At 33.5% G+C, this 21,156-nt stretch overlaps 1 protein-coding gene across 3 annotated transcripts in view; it reads right to left on the bottom strand.

The window, feature by feature from the left end:
* The window catches only part of GLS (glutaminase), an 82,749-nt gene that overhangs the window by 47,424 nt on the left and 14,169 nt on the right, over nucleotides 1-21,156 (bottom strand). For all 3 annotated transcript variants that reach the window (XM_047773087.1, XM_047773089.1, XM_047773088.1), the window contains exons 2-7: nucleotides 17,197-17,293; nucleotides 16,722-16,843; nucleotides 12,661-12,790; nucleotides 11,533-11,612; nucleotides 8,177-8,340; nucleotides 3,554-3,612 (exon numbers count right to left, since the gene is read on the bottom strand). In XM_047773087.1, coding sequence (XP_047629043.1) covers nucleotides 3,554-3,612; nucleotides 8,177-8,340; nucleotides 11,533-11,612; nucleotides 12,661-12,790; nucleotides 16,722-16,843; nucleotides 17,197-17,293 — 652 coding nt within the window. The remainder of the gene's footprint in view (nucleotides 1-3,553; nucleotides 3,613-8,176; nucleotides 8,341-11,532; nucleotides 11,613-12,660; nucleotides 12,791-16,721; nucleotides 16,844-17,196; nucleotides 17,294-21,156) is intronic.

The raw sequence follows: 21,156 nt of genomic DNA, 5'->3' as shown, positions 1-21,156 counted from the left end.
TTTTAAGAGGGAAAAAAACCTCCAATATTTTAAACTCAAAAAATTTCTGATCAAAAAAAAATTGAGTTCTTTAAATGACAAATACCAAAACTACCACTAAAATAGAGACATAAACATAGAAGACAAAGCAACTTACTCTTTAAAATAAAAAAGCAGAAGTGTAACAATTATAACATGTTGTCCTCATTTTCCCACCCTAACCCTCAAGCTATAAGATCTTAACTTCTAAACTGAAGCTAGGTGAGATTAAAAAATTACATAAGGATACTGCTATTTTAGCCAGAATAACTGTGCTCCTTTCAAATTTATTTTTACTCTTTCCTTTAAATCAAGCAACCACATTATCATCATCAAATAAACTGCATCAAAAAGTATTCCTTTAAGTTTAGCAGCTACCACAGAGAAAAAGAACAGAAGTATAATACCTTTATTTTTTTAATTATGTGCATTTTAAGTACAAAAATGACATTTGTTTTTATGAAGGTATTTACCTATATAGCTTTGTTTAAAATTTTAAATACTGGAGTTTTCCTACAAGTTTAGTAGTTAAGAATTTATGCAACAGGTTCCTTCTGTCCAAATCCTCCTTTTTTCCACAATCTGCTAATCCTTTTGAACATCTGCTCTGCCTCTTGCCCCATTTCCTGAGGATCACCACCAATCCTACAAGGAAAAAATATCAATACTACAAAATTATGAAAGAAAGAGTCTTACTAAAGACTCTATTAATTTTTGTATTTGTGTGGAAGGGGGAATAACACAAGAAAATTTTAATAGCACCATAATAAAGTCCTGAATTTTTAAAGGAAAAAAGTAGCCTTACAGTCATCAGTTAAAAGCTAAAAAACAGAATTCACATCTGACATGGTAAAATAGCCACACTTTGAGAACTCAAAATGCAAACTCCTTGAGAAAAGGCCTCGTTTCTTATAGATAGCAAGATAACTGACTAATGTCCAAAGAATGACTATATACCTCACTGAAAACTAGACTGACTTTTAATTCAATAAATTGGTTATCTTTTGTATAAGTTAAACTAGGAAAATAAAATTCCTGCCTTTGTACAATATAACTATGCTAGGTAAAGGTGAAGAAGTCATCAAGAGATATAGCAAACACCTACACTAAAAATGGCAAGAGTGAATTCTAAAAAATAGCACATAGAAAATCCAGACTTAGCTCAAGCCCAATTCTACTGCTGTTAGAACCAATCCAGTCTGTTTCCTCATCGCACCTATTTATAGAATAAGAGGGCTGAGCTTGAAAACCCCTTCAGCTATAGTTTTATTACTTCAACTACCAATTAATAAATAGGTGATCATAGAATCTGCAGAGATAACAGGTATTTATAAAAGTTTTGAATTCTTTTTTAAAAAGAGTTTAAGAAAAGTATTACATTCTGGAACACTTAATTTACACAAAGTATGTCAGGCTTACCCCTCTAATATTTAGACGAACTTCATTTAAAACAAAAAAACCCTCCAAAACTTGTGAAACACTTTCTAAAAATAAAACAAAAAATTCAAAGAAAGTGCCCTTAAATATGAGCCATAGCCCAAGACCTCATTTCCAACTTTGTCAGTAAATTTAAAATGTTTATAAACTTAAAATCACCGATCAAATTTGTAAATACAGGATGTCTCAGTTAAATGTTTGCATAGTTGGACACTGAACCACACTTATGTTGTGTATGTGTGTGTTTTTTTTTTTTTTAAACTGTTTCTAAGTGCTCATAGTAATGTAGCTCAATATACAGTTTATGGCTTGTGACTGAACATGGTAAGTGAAACTAATGACGTGATATGACCAGACATGCATTTCCCACATGCAGCATTTCAGTGTAGTACATTAAGCCCACGAATCATTAAACAAAAGATGTTTAACAGCATGCAGTTAAGCAAGACTTCTATTAATCATTTACATATGCCCTTTCTTGAAAATACTATTGTTGTGCCATGTTAATCTTTCTCCAGTGTAAGAGCTCTTAAACTGAGCTTCATGATCAGCTTCAAAAGGTCTGTGAACTTGCTACCATTTATATAAAATCATGGTAGGTGAACATTTTTTCTGGGAAGACCCCAAAAAAGGTTCAGAACCATTCTAGTGGTTTTTCTCACCAATCACTAACATATACATTTTATTATCATAACTTTCCTCACCTCTAATTTAAGTTACTTGTTCAAATCTGAATTATTAATGAGACTTTTTTCTCATCATAGTATGTATTAAATTTCAATGTAAGGGCCTATTTACTGGTGTATACTCCACACTATACTGTAAGTTATCTGAAGACATGACTACGTCTAGCTCATATTCCTATTCTATTTTTTTATGATAAACAAGTTTCTTTCGCCTCAAACTGACAACTTTTCTCGTATGTAAAATAGTCATGAATAACTAGATGATATGCTGGGCAAAAAGAAAATTTCCATAGCCTATTAAAATTAGTTATGTTAAAAAATAATACTTGGCTATAATACCTACATCACTGGAGTTACAATGACTAAGTGGGCCAGTGCTCACAAAGCATCTGCCCTAAAATAACAACATACATATTCTTACGATAGTACTCCTCTATTTTAAAAGCTTTTTCTCATGAACAACAACAATAAAAAAATTCATGAAAGTTAAAAGAGAATTTTTAGCATACAAATTAAATAAATTATTAACTGGGTCAAGGGTATAATGTATATTCAAACATTCTTTATGTAACCAGGGTATCCCATCCTCAGTAATGCATCTACAAAGCCATGTAGCTACGTTTTTTTCAAGCATGGAACAAATTTACTGAAGAGATATATAAATGTTCCAAACACAAATGAAATATAATTGAATAGAAATGAAACGAATTAAAAATTAAAAATCACACAATGGAACCATTTTCAAATACATATTTCAAAACATTAGCATTTCCAATTATTAAGTCAAACTAGACACTTAACCAAAAAAATTGAAATACACAATGCAAACCAAAGAGTAGGAAAAATAATATAACAATAATTAGAATAAGTCTTATTCTAGTTATTATATGATTCAAGTAAAACAAATGAAACAAGTTCAAATGAAAACTGTTGATTACAGCTCATGAAAGTACAAAGGACTTGAGAATATTCAAGAGTAAATGTACTTTGTCTTAACACAAAGTACTAGAACATTTGTCCCTACATATGCTGATGAGAAACATCAAACAGTAAAACACTTAATTCTATTTACATCTGTTCATTCTAGAAGAGCCAAAAAGAAGAGAAAGAAAAAAATATTAAAACTTTAAGAAGAAAAACTTCTGTGACTACTGTTCAGCAGACTTCTTTTCTGAATTTTTGCCAGATCTTCAGGTCAAGAGTAACTGCTGGAATTTATAGTGAGTCATCTGTTTTTAATTTTGCCCTTGAAATTACATTATTTATTTTAAAGTAAATTAAAATCCTAACCATATACCATTAAGATTAATTTAATATCAAAAGAAAATTTCATAGTTCTACATAAATAAGATTCAACTTTGTCTTATTATTTAAAAATTTTACTAGAATAAAAGGAAATGTCAACATTTTACCTTTATTAATGAAGTTACAACAATTGCTCCAGCATTTACCATAGGATTGTGTGGTTTATCTGAAAATACAAAAGCAATAGCGTTAGGTACATGATATTATTTTTGTGACACATAGGTTATTCCCACCAACATATACCTATTTTCCTTGTGTAAGCCACTGTTAACAGTTCTTTTTTTGAGGTGGGGGGAGGGTGGATTAGAAAGTGAAGGAATGCATTTAAGTCACTTATATATCAAACCAGTAACACACTTCTAAGAAGCTGTTACAATTACACAGACAAAGAGATTCAAGTACAGAAAGGCAGTAAACAGTAGTGTAAGGGCACATCCAAATTTCCTAACTCTGCCATTTATTTACTACCTATTTGACCCTGGGTAAGTAACTGAACTTCACTGTACCTCAATTTTCCCATATGTAAACTGGGTGTAATAACAGCACCAATACTTCAGCAAGCCAAAATATTTGAGTGAATTAAAAAACGTGAAGTGTTCAGAAAGTACCTGGCACATCCTTAAGCAACCAAACAATATTACTATTAAAAACCACCTTGGAAAAGGCATATCTGGTGTAGACCCAATTTTCCTTTTTTTAAAGTATTTTATTTTTGTGTTTATGTGTTTCTTACACAATTAAAAAATTACTTAAAATTTAAGTTCATCCAAAATCCTACCTCTTCTCCAAATTCATATAACAAAGAGCATTTCAAATCTCAACTGATTATATGCTCATTCAGAGCATAAATGCCCAACACAAAACTCTTAGGGCACTGAAAACACTTTTTTTAATCTTTTTTTTTTTTTTTTAACCACACCCATAGCATGTGAAGGTTCCCAGGAGAGGGGTCAAACCTGTGCCACAGCAATGATAAATGTCAGATCCTTAACCTACTAAGCCACAAGGGAACTCCCTGAAAACATTTATTTGAAAGAATAATTCCTCATCTGTTTGTGGTAGTAATATACCTTTTTGGGGAACAAGTTCTTATTGAACTTGACAAACCTAGCAGAATTCTTAAGTTACTGCTACATTATTGGTCTCTCTGAATTTTAAGCAAGTTACCTTCTGTCAGATGAGCCTACAGCTAAACAAGGAAATTCTTCAAACTTTTGAAGAGCTATTATATGATCCAGCAATTCCACTCCCAGGTATATAACCAAGAGAGTATGTGCACACAAATTTTATATACAAACATTCTCAACAGTATCATTGACTGGTTGTCAAAAAGTGAAAAATAACCCACAACCCAAACATCCTGCCAAATGACGAATGGGTAAACAAAATGTTTTTCTGTTTACCCATTAATGTTCCATACAATGGAATATCATTCAGCAATAAAAAAAAATGATACCAATACATGCCGCAACATGAAGATACCTTAAAAACATTATGCTAGAGGAGATCCCATGGTGGCTCAGCAGGTTAAGAACCCAATATAGTGTCTTTAAGGATGTGGGATTAATCCCTGACCTAACTCAGTGGGTTAAGGATACAGTGTTGCTACAAGCTGCGGATAGATCACAGATGCAGCCCAGATCCACTGCTGCCGTGGCTGTAGTGTAGCCCTGATGCTGTAGCTCTGATTTGACCCCTAGCCTGGGAACTTCCATATACTTCAGGTGCAGTCATAAAAAGAAAAAACAACATTATGCTAAGTAAAATAGGCCAGTTATAAAAGACTAAATATAATATGATTCCATTTATAAGAAATGTCCCCAAGAGGCAAATCCATAGAGACACAAAGTAGACTAGTTTCCAGAAGTAGAAATCGGGACTACTATGGGCACAGGTTATCTTTTGTGCATCATAAAAGTGTCCCAAAATTGACTATGGTCATTGTTGTACAACTCTATGAATATACTAAAAGCCAGTAAATTGTAAATTTTGAATGATGTGTAAATTATTTGGTAGGCAGGTCAATTATATCTCAATAAAACTTTAAAAATGTTCATTGAAAAATCAATAATGTATGTGTGTAGCTGGGTCAACTTTGCTTCATAGCAGAAATTGACAGAACATAGTAAATCAATAAAAAAATTTTTTTAAATCAATAAAGACAAAAAATTGGGTAACTTACAGTATACTACTTTCCCTCAATGTTAAGATCAACAATGTGATTTAGTAATCACATTGCACATTTGGGGCTGCCCATGACAATGACTAGTTCCAACAGTTAAAATAAAAACTTAGTACAGGTGTACTAACCTATCCAGTAGTTAGGATTTCACCTATTCCAAATTATGCTAAGAAAAGTCTGCTTTCTTGAGAGCGTGGAAAATAACAGCAACACTATCACAGAAAAATACTACATGGTAAAAAGGGAGTCAAAAACCAAAATATTTCAAATTATTATCCATCTGAGAGAAAAACCATATGCAGACAAAAAGCAAAGTAAGGAAATCAGGCTGTGCTAAATTAGTTTATAGTTGTATTTGTATATATTCATGTATCTGTCCTTTTTTTTTTTTTTGACATTATCAGTCATTTTTTTTGTTCCAATACAACACTAAGTCAACTATATTCCAATAAAAAAATGGGCTAAAAAAATAAAATTATAAATTATAAAATTTTAAAACAAATTTTAAATAATGTGTGTGTGTGTTAACAATTTCTACTATAAGGTAGAAAAAATTCACTATATAAATTCACATATTCATAATATTTATATTAATATTTATCATCACGATCTTATAAAGCTAACATTAATACATTTGTTTTAGTTTTATAATGCTAGGTACAGATACATCAGCACATATACGAAGTTCACAGTTCACCACATATCTACCCTTGAAAATTTAAATACAAAAAAGACCTACAAATTGTTTTCTTGTTGGGACTAGTCAAAACGAAGACTTTAGAGCACAGAACCTATGCAGGACTCAAGAAGGAGTGTAATACTATAGTGATGCCTTCATTTTCCCATTAGTTCTCAAGATTCCTGATACTGGCTCACACTTGGAAAAAAGTCAAAGAATAAATATCAAGGCAAAACCTCTTGTTAAACTTTATAGTCACTTATAAAACAGTGCTAAATTCCTGAGTTCTTATGTGATTTTTTTCTTACAGACTTTATGGTCACCAAAATGTACATGGCAAAAAACATACAACTTATAATGTTAAATTCATTTACTCCCGAACCCATTTTATGTATTTTTTGTTTCTGAAATACTTCTTCACATTCAAATTCCTATAGTTGTTAATTTCTACTCTTTATTTTTTTTTATTTTTTATTTTTTTGGTCTTTTGTCTTTTTTGTTGTTGTTGTTGTTCTTGCTGTTTCTTGGGCCGCTCCCGAGGCATATGGAGGTTCCCAGGCTAGGGGTCGAATCGGAGCTGTAGCCACCGGCCTACGCCAGAGCCACAGCAACGCGGGATCCGAGCCGCGTCTGCAACCTACACCACAGCTCACGGCAACGCCGGATCGTTAGCCCACTGAGCAAGGGCAGGGACCAAACCCGCAACCTCATGGTTCCTAGTCGGATTCGTTAACCACTGCGCCACGACGGGAACTCCAATTTCTACTCTTTAAATACCTCTCTCAAAACTATCAATTCCCCAGAACCCCCTAGTTTATTCAACTTTGTCTTTTTGGGAAAATAATGATTTTTCTCGTAAAATGTTTAATCTTGTTAGAACAAAAACATTAATTCTTTCCATATTAAATCTAGATGTCAATGAGTTTAATAAATAAGGTACTCTTCTGTACTTATTGAAGTTGGTAGTTTACAGTAATCTCCATAAAATCAAGTGTAACATCAGGATACAAAGATTATGGTTAAAGAAGAAAATGCCCTCAATGAAGCAGCAGCATAAGAAATACCAGTCTTATAACTTCATTTAAAAAAAAAAGTAAGAGGTATAAGGCATATTTCATTTTTTATCCAGCAGAAACAAAAAATAAAAAACTGTGTTTCTCACAATCATTATTGCAACCACTGAATTCCTTCACTCCTGCAAGATTAAAAAATAGAAACCAATCTAGAGATTGATATTTAGATTTAAAACCTCTGGCAGATCAAATGCACTAACTACCTTTGCCCCCCTCTTTACTTTTGGATTCCTATAAAGTAATAAAACTTCTGAGTTATTCAACTATTTAACACATATTTCTTTCAAATGCTCAATGTTATGAAAGAGAAAAAGCAAAACACCATCTCAACCAGGGCCACCATAAAAGCTTTTTATTATGGAACTTTTCAAGAATATACGATATACAAAAGTAGAAAGAATATAAGCACACACGTAACTCACAGCCTCAATGACTACCAACATACAGTAAAAATCATACCTGGCACTCCCAACTACAATCCACTCAATTATCTTAGAGCAAATCCCAGACACGCTAAGATTTTATATATTTGTAAGATATTCCCCTATAGGTTGTCACAAAATGAAAATCTTACTTCCTAACCCATCTTCTCTCCAGTCCACTTTCCAGAGCTGTGTGATGCCTAAAATAACTATTTTTTAAAGTAGTTGATTAAACTATCTCTATGGGTTTCATAGAAATCCCATGAAAAATAACATAGTGTGAATGCTTTTAATTTTCTTTAAAAAAAAAAAAAAAAACTACTGAAGTAAAATGAAGTACTTCTTTTTCCCAGAAACTTTTATATAATTCTTACCATCTTCATTTAAAAAAAGTTTGTTGAATCTTAATCCACTTGGCTCTTTCCCAACATATCGATGCACATACTCTGTTCCAAGGTCATTAACAGCAATGGCATATTTCAAAGGTTTTACACAGGACTGAAGACAAAATGGAACTTTGGTATCTCCAATAGAATGCCTATTTAAAAGTAAATTTTAAAAATTAAGATAAAAATATAATGATTGGAGTTATTACTTACATGTTAGTTCTCATTTACAACAGTTTTCTCGTAATTCAACAAGTTTACTCGGAGAATAAAGAATAAATATGTTTAAGGATACTGCAATAAAAAAGCAAAAGCTTAAAAGTATTCAGGTTATAGAACGGTTCAAAATTAGACACTAAGTTATGTGGAAAAAATTGCCTCTGAGGGCAAGAGGGTATGACTCCCCTTACTCTGTGTATTCAATCATAAAAAATGAACTAGCCCTTTCAGAAATTAGTTACCAATTTTTTTACTCATAGTTTTAATCATGGCTCAACTATGGTTAGTTTTTAAATGGAGCTCAGTTTGATTCAATACCATTCCCTGAGACCCTGTCTATAAATGCCTCATCTTGTGAACCATAGCTTTCTACAACCGCAGCCCCATTAAAAGAAATAGCATCCAGTTTTACAAACCTGACAGACCAGTTACTAATGGCAATTATCATCACCATGTAGATATACAACAGAACAAACTGGGAGGCACGTGAAGTAGAGGACAGGTTTGAAAAGGAAAAAACTATGACCAGCCCCATTATAACGTAAGCTTCACAAGGGCCCCATTATAATGTAAGCTTCACAAGGGCAGTACGATATTTGTTTTCTTTGCTCAAGTATCCCAGGTGATCCAACCAATGTCTCAATACAATACAGGGACTTGTTCATTCAGAGGGAAATTTTTTCATAGTGAAACTGGGCACTGTAATAACTACCCCTGGACAAACAGAGGTTAATGGAGACCTCAAAGGGCCACCTCACTTCTATGTATATGATGGAAAATAAACATGTACAAATACCAAGAGTTTATATTTTTCCTATCAAATTTATGTATAATTGCTAAACCTGACTATAACTTCAACTTGGCAATCATTCTAAAACTTGACAAAAGCCTGTCTTACCACCTTTGTTTTTTGGGGGGCCACATCTGTGGCATATGGAAATTCCCAGGCTTGGGGTTAAAACAGACCTATAGCTGCTAGCCTACACCACAGCCACAGCAATGCAGGATCTGAGCTGCATCTGCAACCTACACCACAGCTCATGGCAACACTGGATCCTTGACCCACTGAAGCAAGGTCAGGGATCAAACCCGTGTCCTTATGGATACTAGTCAGATTTGTTTACACTGTGCCACAACAGGAACGCCAGGCTTTGGATTTTAAATACCTATGTTCTAATCCAAAGTCAAGTTTTAAATTCTGTAGATGAGGAAACTAACGAAGTATGTTTGAAAAGAAAAAAAGACATATGTAAGAATAAGGTGATAATAATTCCCTCCGAATATAAAAATGTATAGTACAAGATACACCATTTCCTCTAAATATAAAACAGGAATATCACTTCCTACTGGAATTTGCTCCATAAGGATAAGCCATATCTTCTCATGCATTTGCGTCCATTCATAGCACCCAACATTTATTTCAACACATTAAATGTTCAGTACCGTTTCACAGGCCCAGGTGAAGATAAAAGTCTGTCATAATGGAGGGAACAACAGGCTAGAAGTTAAGAGACCCGAGTAGTACTAAGTTTCCTACAACTCGGGGCCTCAGATTCCTTATCATAAGACTGAATGAGTTAAACCACATGTTTTTTTAAGTATAAATACTTGAGGAGGACAAGCAGTAAAAAATAAAAAGATTTACTCAGAATGAAGGCACTTAAATTGTGACATTATCTTGAAATATGAAATATAAAATTATACGACTAAATGACTTGTAGTTTTAACAAAATTTAGGATAAAATTACATCTCTGATAAAAATTCATCAAGCTGTGTATACCTAAGAATTGTATACTTCATTTTATGTAAGTTATATCTTAGTGAAAAAAGAAATGCTTATCTTAATAAAAAAACAAACAAAAAGCCGGAAAGATTATTTATACCTCTGAGCTAAAGTCTTCAACTAAGTGAAAAAATACTGCTTTTTCTTTTTTTTGGCATAAATTTTCTCACCTTTAAAACAAAATTCAATATGATAAGAAATCTTTATGTCCAACTCAGAGCTTAAGAAGAAATCATTCCTAAAAAAATATTTCAGAGTTTTATCCATTTTTCAAAGGACCTCTCTTGGTGATCATGATACCTCCTTTGCCAGGCAAGTATCCAAGGACTTCTCTTATTTGACTTTTTAAACATTTTCTTTGAAGTGTCCTCACATTGTTACCCTTTTTATAATTCTGCTGGATCCTCATATGTCAGTGGTTATGCCTGCAGTGTGAGCACATTCCAGGGATGGCTTTCCCGAACTTCATGAAATATTGCATATTTTGCAAATAACTGACAGGTAATAGACTATATTATGTTTTACTGTCTTAACTATCATGCTAATCCTATCAGCAGCAAAAGGAACAAAAATAACAGGTTAGGTAACTGATCTCAAACCAAGAAAGGGAAAATAATTTTCTTAGTAGTTTATTAGCAAATAATTTCATGTTCTGCCAAGTCTACTTTTCCTAAGCAAATTCCTAACTGCGGTTTCTTGGACAATAAATATTCAAACAGCAAGACTACAATTGTAAGGTAGATGAAACACCTCGCAAGATTTAGTATAAGGTTATTGTCTCAGGTTTGTTTTTTTTTTTTTTTAATGGCCATACCCAAAGCATATGAAGTTCCCAGGCCTGGGATTGAATCCGAGCCACAGCTGTGATCTACACCTGCTGTGCTGGGCCAGGGATCGAACCCAGGCCTCCCTAAGAACCCCACAGAGACCCAAGCCACTGCAGTCAGATTTTTTTTTTTCTTTTTTGGCCACTCCAAGGCATATGAAAGTTCCTGGGCCAGGGATCGAATCCAAGCCACAGTTGCAACCAACACCACAGCAGATCCTTAGCCCATTGCTGGGCTGAGAGAACTGAGCCTGGGTCCCTGCTGCTGCTGAAACACCATCAATCCTGTTATGCCACAGCAGGAACTCTTTGCAGTTGGCTTCTTAACCCCTGTGCAGAAACTCCTCAGTTGTGTTTTTTAAATTAAACAAAAATCTAAACTTCTCGGCCTTTTGAATTTATATCATGGTAAAGGGCTAATTTCTATTATGGATTATGTTCCTTTCTACCTCATGCTCATTATTGTGCAAAATTCAAGGCTTAGAGTTGTTCTGATAGATCTGAAATAAACTTACCTCTGTCCATCTACTGTACAAACAGACACACCCCACAAATCAGGACTGAACTTGGCTAGTTGAGGAATATAATCTGCAACCTATTCAAAACAGTGGGAAAAAAATTAACAGATATAATATGGGCAAATAGTATTTTCTTCTACCAAAAAATTTATCTCCGTTTAGCTTCCACCAGTGAACATTTTATAGAACTCAGTGGCTTTGCAGTCTACCTTTTGTAACAATATTATAAAAAGAGCACAACAGACTTGAGGATTACAAGATCTAAAAGACTTCTCTTATCTCCACACTACCCCACATCCTGTTTTCCAATGCATTCTCTCTTCCTAAAACAAACAAACAAACAAACAAACAAAAACATACTCTAAAAGAGGAACCAGGACTTGATTGATTTCTTTTTTTAAGGGAACAGAATAGCGAATTTCTTTAACTAGGGTCATGCTGATAGGGTTTCATTATCTAAAAACTTTCAATGTGGAAATATAAATAAAACAGCCCATATATTATTAAGTAGAGGATTTTAAAAATCAGAAACATTTTATTTAATGTTCAAGGCTATCATAACTGCAGAAATTCCCAAAATACTTTTTTAATTAAAAATTTAAAAACCATCTCAATTTTGAAAATCAAAAAGAATTCTCATTTATATTTTGTTTTAGCCAAAATAACAATTATGTTAAATATTTGAAATATTTTAGAATCCACTGAATTCATTTAATTTTAAAGAAAATTTTTTCCCTTTATTTATTTTTTTGCTTTTTAGAGCCGCACCCATGGCATGCAATAGTTCCCAGGCTAGGGGTCGAATCTGAGCTAGAGCTGCTGGCCTATGCCACAGCCATAGCAACGCAGGATCTGAGTCTGCGAACTATACCATAGATCACAGCAAAGTCGGATCCTTAACCCACTGAGTGAGGCCAGGAATCGAACCCGCAACCTAATGGTTCCTAGTCAGATTCGTTTCCACTGTGTCACTACAGAAACTCCCTAATTTAAATTTCAGGAACTCCCTAATTTAAATTTCTTAATTAGCAAAACACAAAATGTACAATTTTACTCTCTATACCTCAGGTTAAGCTGAATTTATTAAATGACTGGTTTACGAAAATATTCACATCAAAATGTTACCTTTCCTCCAGACTGCTTTTTAGCACTTTCATATAACTCATCGATATGTGATGTAAAAGACATAAAGTCAGGAATGACAAACTTTCTTCTAAAGGCTTGTGTCAGCAAAACAATGTTGCTTTGAACACATCTGCAGAATGAGAAAAAATTAACACACTGGGTACCTTTCAAGTTATTAGTACTTGCTAATAATAACAATATTAATTAGGAGAATATTCAAACAGAAATTCATTTCATACAAATGAAATTCTATAAAATATGCTCTTTCTATATGATTTTCTTTCCTTCAAGCAGTCTTTCATGCAGTTGCTTGTAAGCTGTTGAACAAGTTAAAGAAATAACTTAGCCTAGAAATTGTGTCAAAGATTAAAACAGTAGAGCATTTGACCAGGTTAAGTTATCAAGACCATCTAAAAACAAGTTTTTTATCCTACCAGAGTTGATAAGCATTCAGTATGACATTTGGTTAACAAAAATCAGATTTTAATATGAAATAGTTGAGATGCTTTATTTTTCCACAAAGTATCCTCAGACATGTATCCCTTAGTTTGTATACAACTATTACTAGTGTTTCATAAAAACTGAACATTTTGTATGTTAACATATTTTCCCTAAATTACATTTTGAAAAACCTGTACTTTTAAGATAAAAAATGGAAATATCCACTTTTAGTCAGATTTGTCGCATATGAAAAATGTGTTAAAATGATTTTAAAAGTAATTTTAAAAATAATGTATGCTAATTATAAATGGAGAAGTAGACACTCATGGTACTTTAATTCAAGTTGTCCTAAATGAAAAATCAAATTAGAATTAAAAGCCAGATATTGCATTTTAAATATTAATAAACATTCAGAACATATACTCACTTGGTCAACATAATATTAAATACTGATTTAAAAATAAAATAGGCTATTTTCAGTGATAAAGATGTGCTCTAATTACAACACTAAAAAGTTATAGTCCAAATTTCTATTATTAACCTAAGGACATAAAAATAATTAACATCCAAGAGATAACAAATATTTATTTCAATAAACTTTCATATATTTTCTGAAAGTTTCAATGTTGATCTAATGTTGTTAAACATTTAACATGCTTTGAAAAGCAATTTAAGTTGCACAGAGTTGTAAGTAATACATATGAAAAGACATATTTTTCAGCAAAAAAAGTTAAGACAATTCCTGATTTTAAGTACTGTATCTGTATCAAATCTACATCCTCCTTTTTTCAAGCATTACGTAAGAAAATACCAGGACTGCCAAACAAATATAAATTATTAACCTACTACTAACTATGTAACCATTCAAAATTAATCAGCACTTTTAAAAGGAGGCTTTATCATTAATAAAATTGTACAGTGAAACTGAAATTTTTTTAAATTTATTTATTTATTTATTTATTGCTGCTGTATCTGAAGGTGCTGGTAAAGCTGTGCTAACAGCCTTCACTGGTAAACTGCTGTGGCCAACCAAGGCAATCTTCCCACTCAGAAGACTACCTAGATGCATAATGATGAGCACTCCAAATTGTACTGTTTTTCCTGGGAATTATTTTAATACAGATGTCATGAATTTAAATAGAAAATCAGAAGTTATATAAAATGAACTGAGGAGGAAGTACTTATACTTTTTAATAAATCACACCTTCCTCATGTTTTGTTCAATTTTCTCATCTGTAATCTAGTAATAATTTTTCTTTTATTCTTTTATTCTTTACTTAAATGTTTATGATTAACAACTGTAATGCATATCAATGTTTGACGAAATATCTCACATATAATTTTTCAATAGTAAAATAACATAGTGGGTATGAATTTTTTAAGAAAAATCACACAATATGTAAATACAAAGACTACCATTCATTTTCCTCCAAAACAGAAAAGGTCAAAAAATCATGATCACACATAAAAATTGTTCTAATACGTATATGGCTAAAAAAGCATGAATAAATAAGACATTCCTTTTCAAGATGAATTTTCTACTTCTATTAAGATTATTAGCATTAAAAACAATCAACTATCTACATGGGTACAGGCAGTCTCCAACTTTAAATAGATTACACTTGAAAAATATGCATAGAATTCATTTTCCCATTAAAAAAATTTTCTACATAAAACCTGCTTCTCAGATTACCCCAAAGGCTAAATATATTAACCAAGAATGTATTTTACATAAAATATCAATACACTGACTTCAACCAAATCTTTCCATCTTTATAAATTACTTCTCTAGGAAAATGAATTCCACTGTAACATCTCTTTCTTATTTCCATGGAGGTGAAATAGTTTATTTCTGGCAACTGCAACTAGAAAATTTCTTATTTTGAAAATAGAGAAAAAACTTCTCTGGAGCAATCACCTTTCCAGGTGACCTAAAAAGGTTAACAGTCAGAGGTATTTAATCACCTCATCCTTGTGATGAAAAGAAAAATCATTTGCCTATAGACATGAACTTTTCCATGGCTTGCTCACATATACCACTAAGTATTTGTCAGGTTGGGAACTGCCTATATTACAATCATCAATTTTTTTAAAAAATGCATTAGGGTTTAAAACCACACTAATTGTTAATTTTTAATATACGTATAGGTAGAAAACGTTATGATTATGTTTTATGACTTCATAATCAGTGTATTTTCATTTCTTTTAATTTCATATTTTAATGTAGCAATATGTTTATGAACAACAAAAAAATCTAACCCATACTAAAAAGGTATAAAATACTGCTATCACTTAGAAATTCCAAAGCAATTTCTAATATCCATTATCAACAGCTCTACCTACCATCTGACAACTTCATTCTCAGATATATCAAAATAACTCCCCAGAAGTCACCAAATTAAGATACTTTGCATACAAAATTCATGAACACTAAAAAATAAAATAATCTTTACTGCAAAGTCACAGCTAACTAGAAATGATTTCCCTTCCTTCACAAAGAAAAAGGTTCTGAAGATTCAAAATTCCTAACATCAATTTCAACATAGACCTAAAATCCACACTTTATAAGGTCAGCTGAGTCAATAGAATCAAGAGCCTTGTGGTGAAAAGACAGAAATCCAAAACTGCCAGCAGTACTTTACAATATGCCAAGAACTTGGGAGGATCTCAGTTAAATATTTATACCTTTAGATGACTTAATACTCCAGGATATTCCCACGAGATACCTAGAACAAATCATCTAGCCCCCAAAAGATGATAAAAGAAAAAATAAATAAAAATACATATATACAAGTAAGCTTTCAAGGTAGATACTGGAATTCTTTGGATCTATTTCAACCTAAGCCTATGGCCTGGGAAAAGCAAACGTCTTATAGTAGTGTTTACAGTTTTATATACCAGTTTTCACTCAGTTTTAGAAGTAAAATACCATTTCCCTCTTTGGGATCCATGACAAACATGATTTTATCTGTTAAATCAGCAAGAAATCAGACTAGCAGTAACATATTAATAAAGATAAATAACAAAGGTAGGCAAATATAATAAAATCAAATATTCTCATTTAACCAAATTCAAGGCACTAATATCCAAAGTTGGCATTAAATTTTTAAATATTCTGAAAAAGACAGAAATAGCCAAAATGCTATATAGTAATATAGCTGAAGAGAAGAAACAGACAATAGAAATATGTAAATCTAAGGAATATATTCTGAAGCCTTCTCATTTATGATGTCATCTAAATCACCTTGTAGGAAAGGAACAGAAACCTTGCTAAGGAAGACTGCAAGATATGCAGATGAATTAGGGATCAATTTAAGCCATGAAAAAATAGTGTGCTATATTCAAATGAATGCAATCTCCAGGTACTATAAAGTGGAAACATCCATGGCTACATTTCCTCAGAGTAGTTTCAAAGTATACTCTTAGGCCCAGTGTATTACAGAACCTTAACCATGCACCAAGTTGTCCAAACAATTGATGTTTATAAATCCTCCTCCCCCTCTTTTTTCCTTTTCCAGTTACACTGGGGCACTGGCCTTCAAAGATGCAATTTTGTTTTAAAAGTAAAATGACCATATAACATAGCAAATCACCATTAAAGGTTTGGCAGAAATTTTTACTTTTTAAAAAGATCTTTGTCTAGCATGACACCATCTGATGTTGTTTGAAGAGTTAATCTTAACATATCCATACACTCTTTCAACCTGGGATCAGACGTTCGCAATCCTGTAGATTTGAGTGCCTGTTTTTAAAAAAATAAGAGTTTGTAAATATATAGTGCAAATAATGTATATGCATATTCCAACTCTAAGTTTTTAATTCCTGTATATAAACACTTCTACCCAAGACCTGAATATGTATATGGCATTTTAGTGTCACTATTACCCACTTTCTGGACAAGTTTCTCATTGATTCTTTCATTTTCTTTCACTGATTACCTTGAAATAAGCATGATAAAAATTTAAAAATAAGAAACAGTGTCAGTCAGAATCTACGTGTCCGATGACCTTTAAGACTACATTTTAATATTACCATATTATTGATTCAGTACTACCGATTTAAAAAAAATTAATTTTAAAAAATATATAAACTTACTGTAATAAATTTATGAACAGGTATTTTCTCTTGTCCTTCGGCAATTGTATAGAACAGCAAATCTTCCAAGCTAGGTAACAGACCCTGTTTTATTTTACTAAAGGGGGAAAAAAAGAAGAGAAAATTAACCTTTATGTATACATTCAAGTGGATTTTAGCTATGTCCATTTTAAAATAACCACTGAACCAGACTACCATTGAGCTGATCTATACTCATCACAAGCTACTGTCATAATACTCACTTATCAAAATCAAACCAGTATTACTGAAACCACACTGAAAAACAAGTTTTAAAAATGTTTCATTAATTAATACAGATATTTTTAATTCCAGGTTTTAAAATCTTGACTACCATTTCTAGTGGTACTAATAATGCCTAGCTATCTGTCTTGGTGATACCTTCCTACACAGCCTAATATAAACACCCAATATTAATTACAGAGCCTAGAAAATGTTCTGTTATTGTTTTTAATATGATGACTATAAATATATATTGTTCAAACAGTTAACCTGATTTTAAAATTTGGGGGAGAATGTAACTTAAGTATGGACAGTAAAGATGAGTACACAAAGTTCTTGAATCCTGGCTATAATACTAGCTGAATCTTTTTGGGTAAATTAGTTTGTCTTTCTATGATTCAGTTTCTTCATCTGAGAAAGGGAAATAATAGCGCCTACCTTGACCTAATATATTCAATACCTTTAGAATACTGCCTCGCAGAGGATAAGTACTCAATTGTTGGTAGCTGCAGTTATTTTTAAAGTGACGTGGGCTTACATTTATAGATCAAATGCCACAAATTCATAAAAAATGTTGGAATAAAAATTTTATCATAAAAATACATTAAATCTTAATTGATTAATAAGCTAGTATAAGATGCTATGATTAATCAAACTTTTTTTTTTTTTTTGCCACTCTGAGGCATATGCAGTTCCCTGGTCAGGGGTCAGATCCTAGCCACAGCTGCGACCTACACCTCAGCTGTGGCAACACAGGATCCTTTAACCCACTGTGCCAGTTCAGGGATCAAACCTGCCTCCTGGAACTACAGAGACGCCACGGATTCCATAGCACTTCAGTGGGAACTCCCCAAACCTTTTTTTTTTTTTTTTTAATTTTTGCTTTTCAGGGCCACACCCACAGCATATGGACGTTCCCAGGCTAGGGGTCAAATCAGAGTTAAACAGCTGCCTGCCTAGACACATCCACAGCCACTCAACATCCAAGCTGCATCTGTGACCTACGCCACAATCCACTGCAACGCCGGAGCCTTAACTCACTGAGTGAGGCCAGGGACCGAACCCCCAACCTCATGGTTCTTAGTCAGATTCGTTTCCAGTGCGCCACAACGGGAACTCCTCCTCAAACTTTTAAACAAGAAAAATTTTTTCCTGTTCATTAAAAAGCTTTCAGATAAATGAACTATAATGAACCTATTAAATGTCTTTGGGGGGGGGGGCTCTGACACTGAAATGAACACATTTTAATCTACAACTATCCTAAGCATTATAATGATATTATAAGAATTATACGTCTAGGGCAGACCAACCCCCTCCCCATCCATCACTATTTAGTAAAATCAAAGGTAGAAATACATACGCGTGTATATGTACAAAATATTTGGAAAAGACTTTACCTATATTTCACAGAAAGGGAGAAAATTAGAGAGAAAGGAAGGAGGGAATACTTGTTTTCTTAAATTCAGAATTTATAACAGTCAATTCTGGACTAGCCATAGACGTAACACCAGCTCTCACAGGAAAATTGTATACATTACTTTTGTAAACTAAACTGTCACAGAGTGTGATTCTGTTGTTTTTATACAGGTAAAAGAACTTTTCTAGGTATTTTCTCGGTCTAAATATTTCCTAGACTATCCAAATATTATATAATACTTCCATACTTTAATAAGCCACATGTATTTATTTCCCAATATAACTATTTCCTTATTATTAGTGGTCCACATATTTCTATTTTGAAAGACAACAAAGGGAGTTCCTGTTGTGGCTCAGCAGGTTATGAACCTGACTAGTGGGGAGCTGCAAGCATGAAGATGCAGGTTCAGTCCCTGGCCCTGCTCAGTGGGTTGAGGATCTGCCATTGCCACGAACTGTGATGTAGGTCACAGATGCAGCTCAAATCCCACATTGCGGCTATGGCTATGGTGTAGGCCGGCAGCTTCAGCTCCAATTCGACCCCTAGCCTGGGAAATTCCACACGCCACAGGTGCAGCAAAAAAGCAAAAACAAACAATACAACATTGCAGTTCCCACTGTGGTGCGACAGTATCAGTGGGCATCTCTGCAGTGCTGGGACACAGGTTTAATCCCAGCCTGGCACAGTGGGTTAGGGATCCAGTGTTGCTGTAGTTGCAGCTTGGATCTGATCCTTGGCCTGGGAACATGGCTCTTGGGCAGCCAGAAAAAAAAGAAAAAAAAAAAAGACAATAGAATATATACTGTTGCTTCACAGAACAGAGCATGTACATTTACATACACATGCACATATATAATTTCTCTTAAAAGAAACATTAATGTTGGCATTAATACCATTCATATTTGTTTTCCAAGCTATTATACTAATTTCTAAATCTTTTTTTTTTTTTTTTGGCCATGCTCGTGGCATGTGGAAGTTCCCAGGCCAGCAACTTTCAAAGTTAACCCTAAAATATAATAATTTCATGCCAATGTTTTTGGCAGTTCCTGTCACGGTGCAGTGGAAACTAATCTGACTAGGAACCATGACGTTGCGGGTTTGATCCCTGGCCTCACTCAGTGGGTTAAGGATCTGGTACTGCCGAGAGCTGTTGTGTAGGTCGCAGATGCAGCTCAGATCCTGCGTTGCTGTGGCTGTGTTGTAGGCTGGCAGCTGTAGCTCCGATTGGACCCCTAGTTTGGGAACCTCCATATGCCATGGGTACAGCCCTAAAAAACAAAAAAAAAAGAATTTCATGCCAATGTTTTTAAAAAACTAACACATAGAATTATTGTAATTCAATGATATATCTTGGATATATAACTACTCTCTGAAGCAATTCTGGCTCTTGGAGAATTTTTAAAAATTTGAGATATTTTGGAGTTCCCGTCGTGGCGCAGTGGTTAACGAATCCGACTAGGAACCATGAGGTTGCGGGTTTGGTCCCTGCCCTTGCTCAGTGGGCTAACGATCCGGCGTTGCCGTGAGCTGTGGTGTAGGTTGCAGACGCGGCTCGGATCCCGCGTTGCTGTGGCTCTGGCGTAGGCCGGTGGCTACAGCTCCGATTCGACCCCTAGCCTGGGAACCTCCATGTGCCGCGGGAGCGGCCCAAGAAATAGCAACAACAACAACAACGAAAAGACAAAAGACAAAAAAAAATTGAGATATTTTAATAAGACCTAAAATGTACTGACCACTTCTGTTCTAAGTACTCTGCCAAGTGTTTTCACATGCATTCTAATTTAATCCCTCCAGTGATCTTATGACAAAAGATATTTCTTATTATCTGAAATACAGTATGGTTACTGGCACATATCAGAAGCTCAATATATTTATTATTTTCTGAATAAAACAAATGACTTTATCCCCACTTCAGAGATGCTCAGGTCAACAAACTTCCTCAGACTTCACTGTGATAGAAATATATTTAGAACTCCCGTTTCTCTGCATCCAGAGTTCAAACTATTTTCCATTACAGTTTTACTGGCTCTCAAACTTACTAGCTAGTTACTTTATTAAGGTACAATTTTTCCAGGTCTTACCTTTCATCTAAAACCATTAAATAGCATTCAACAATACTGATTACTTAATATTTAAAGAAAATTGAGCCAGCTATAAAAAAAAAATCAGTGGAAAATAACATACCAATTATTTACAGAAAATGGTTTGTCAAATTAACTTCAGATAGTGTAGTTTATGACTTTAAAAAACTGCAGAATAAGCTTTCTATGTATTTATCGCACCAGCAAATGGTATTTACTTTG

Source organism: Phacochoerus africanus, chromosome 3 (genome assembly GCF_016906955.1).
Source record: "Phacochoerus africanus isolate WHEZ1 chromosome 3, ROS_Pafr_v1, whole genome shotgun sequence".
Classification (NCBI taxonomy): Eukaryota; Metazoa; Chordata; class Mammalia; order Artiodactyla; family Suidae; genus Phacochoerus; species Phacochoerus africanus.
This window is presented reverse-complemented; position numbering and strand designations above follow the sequence as displayed.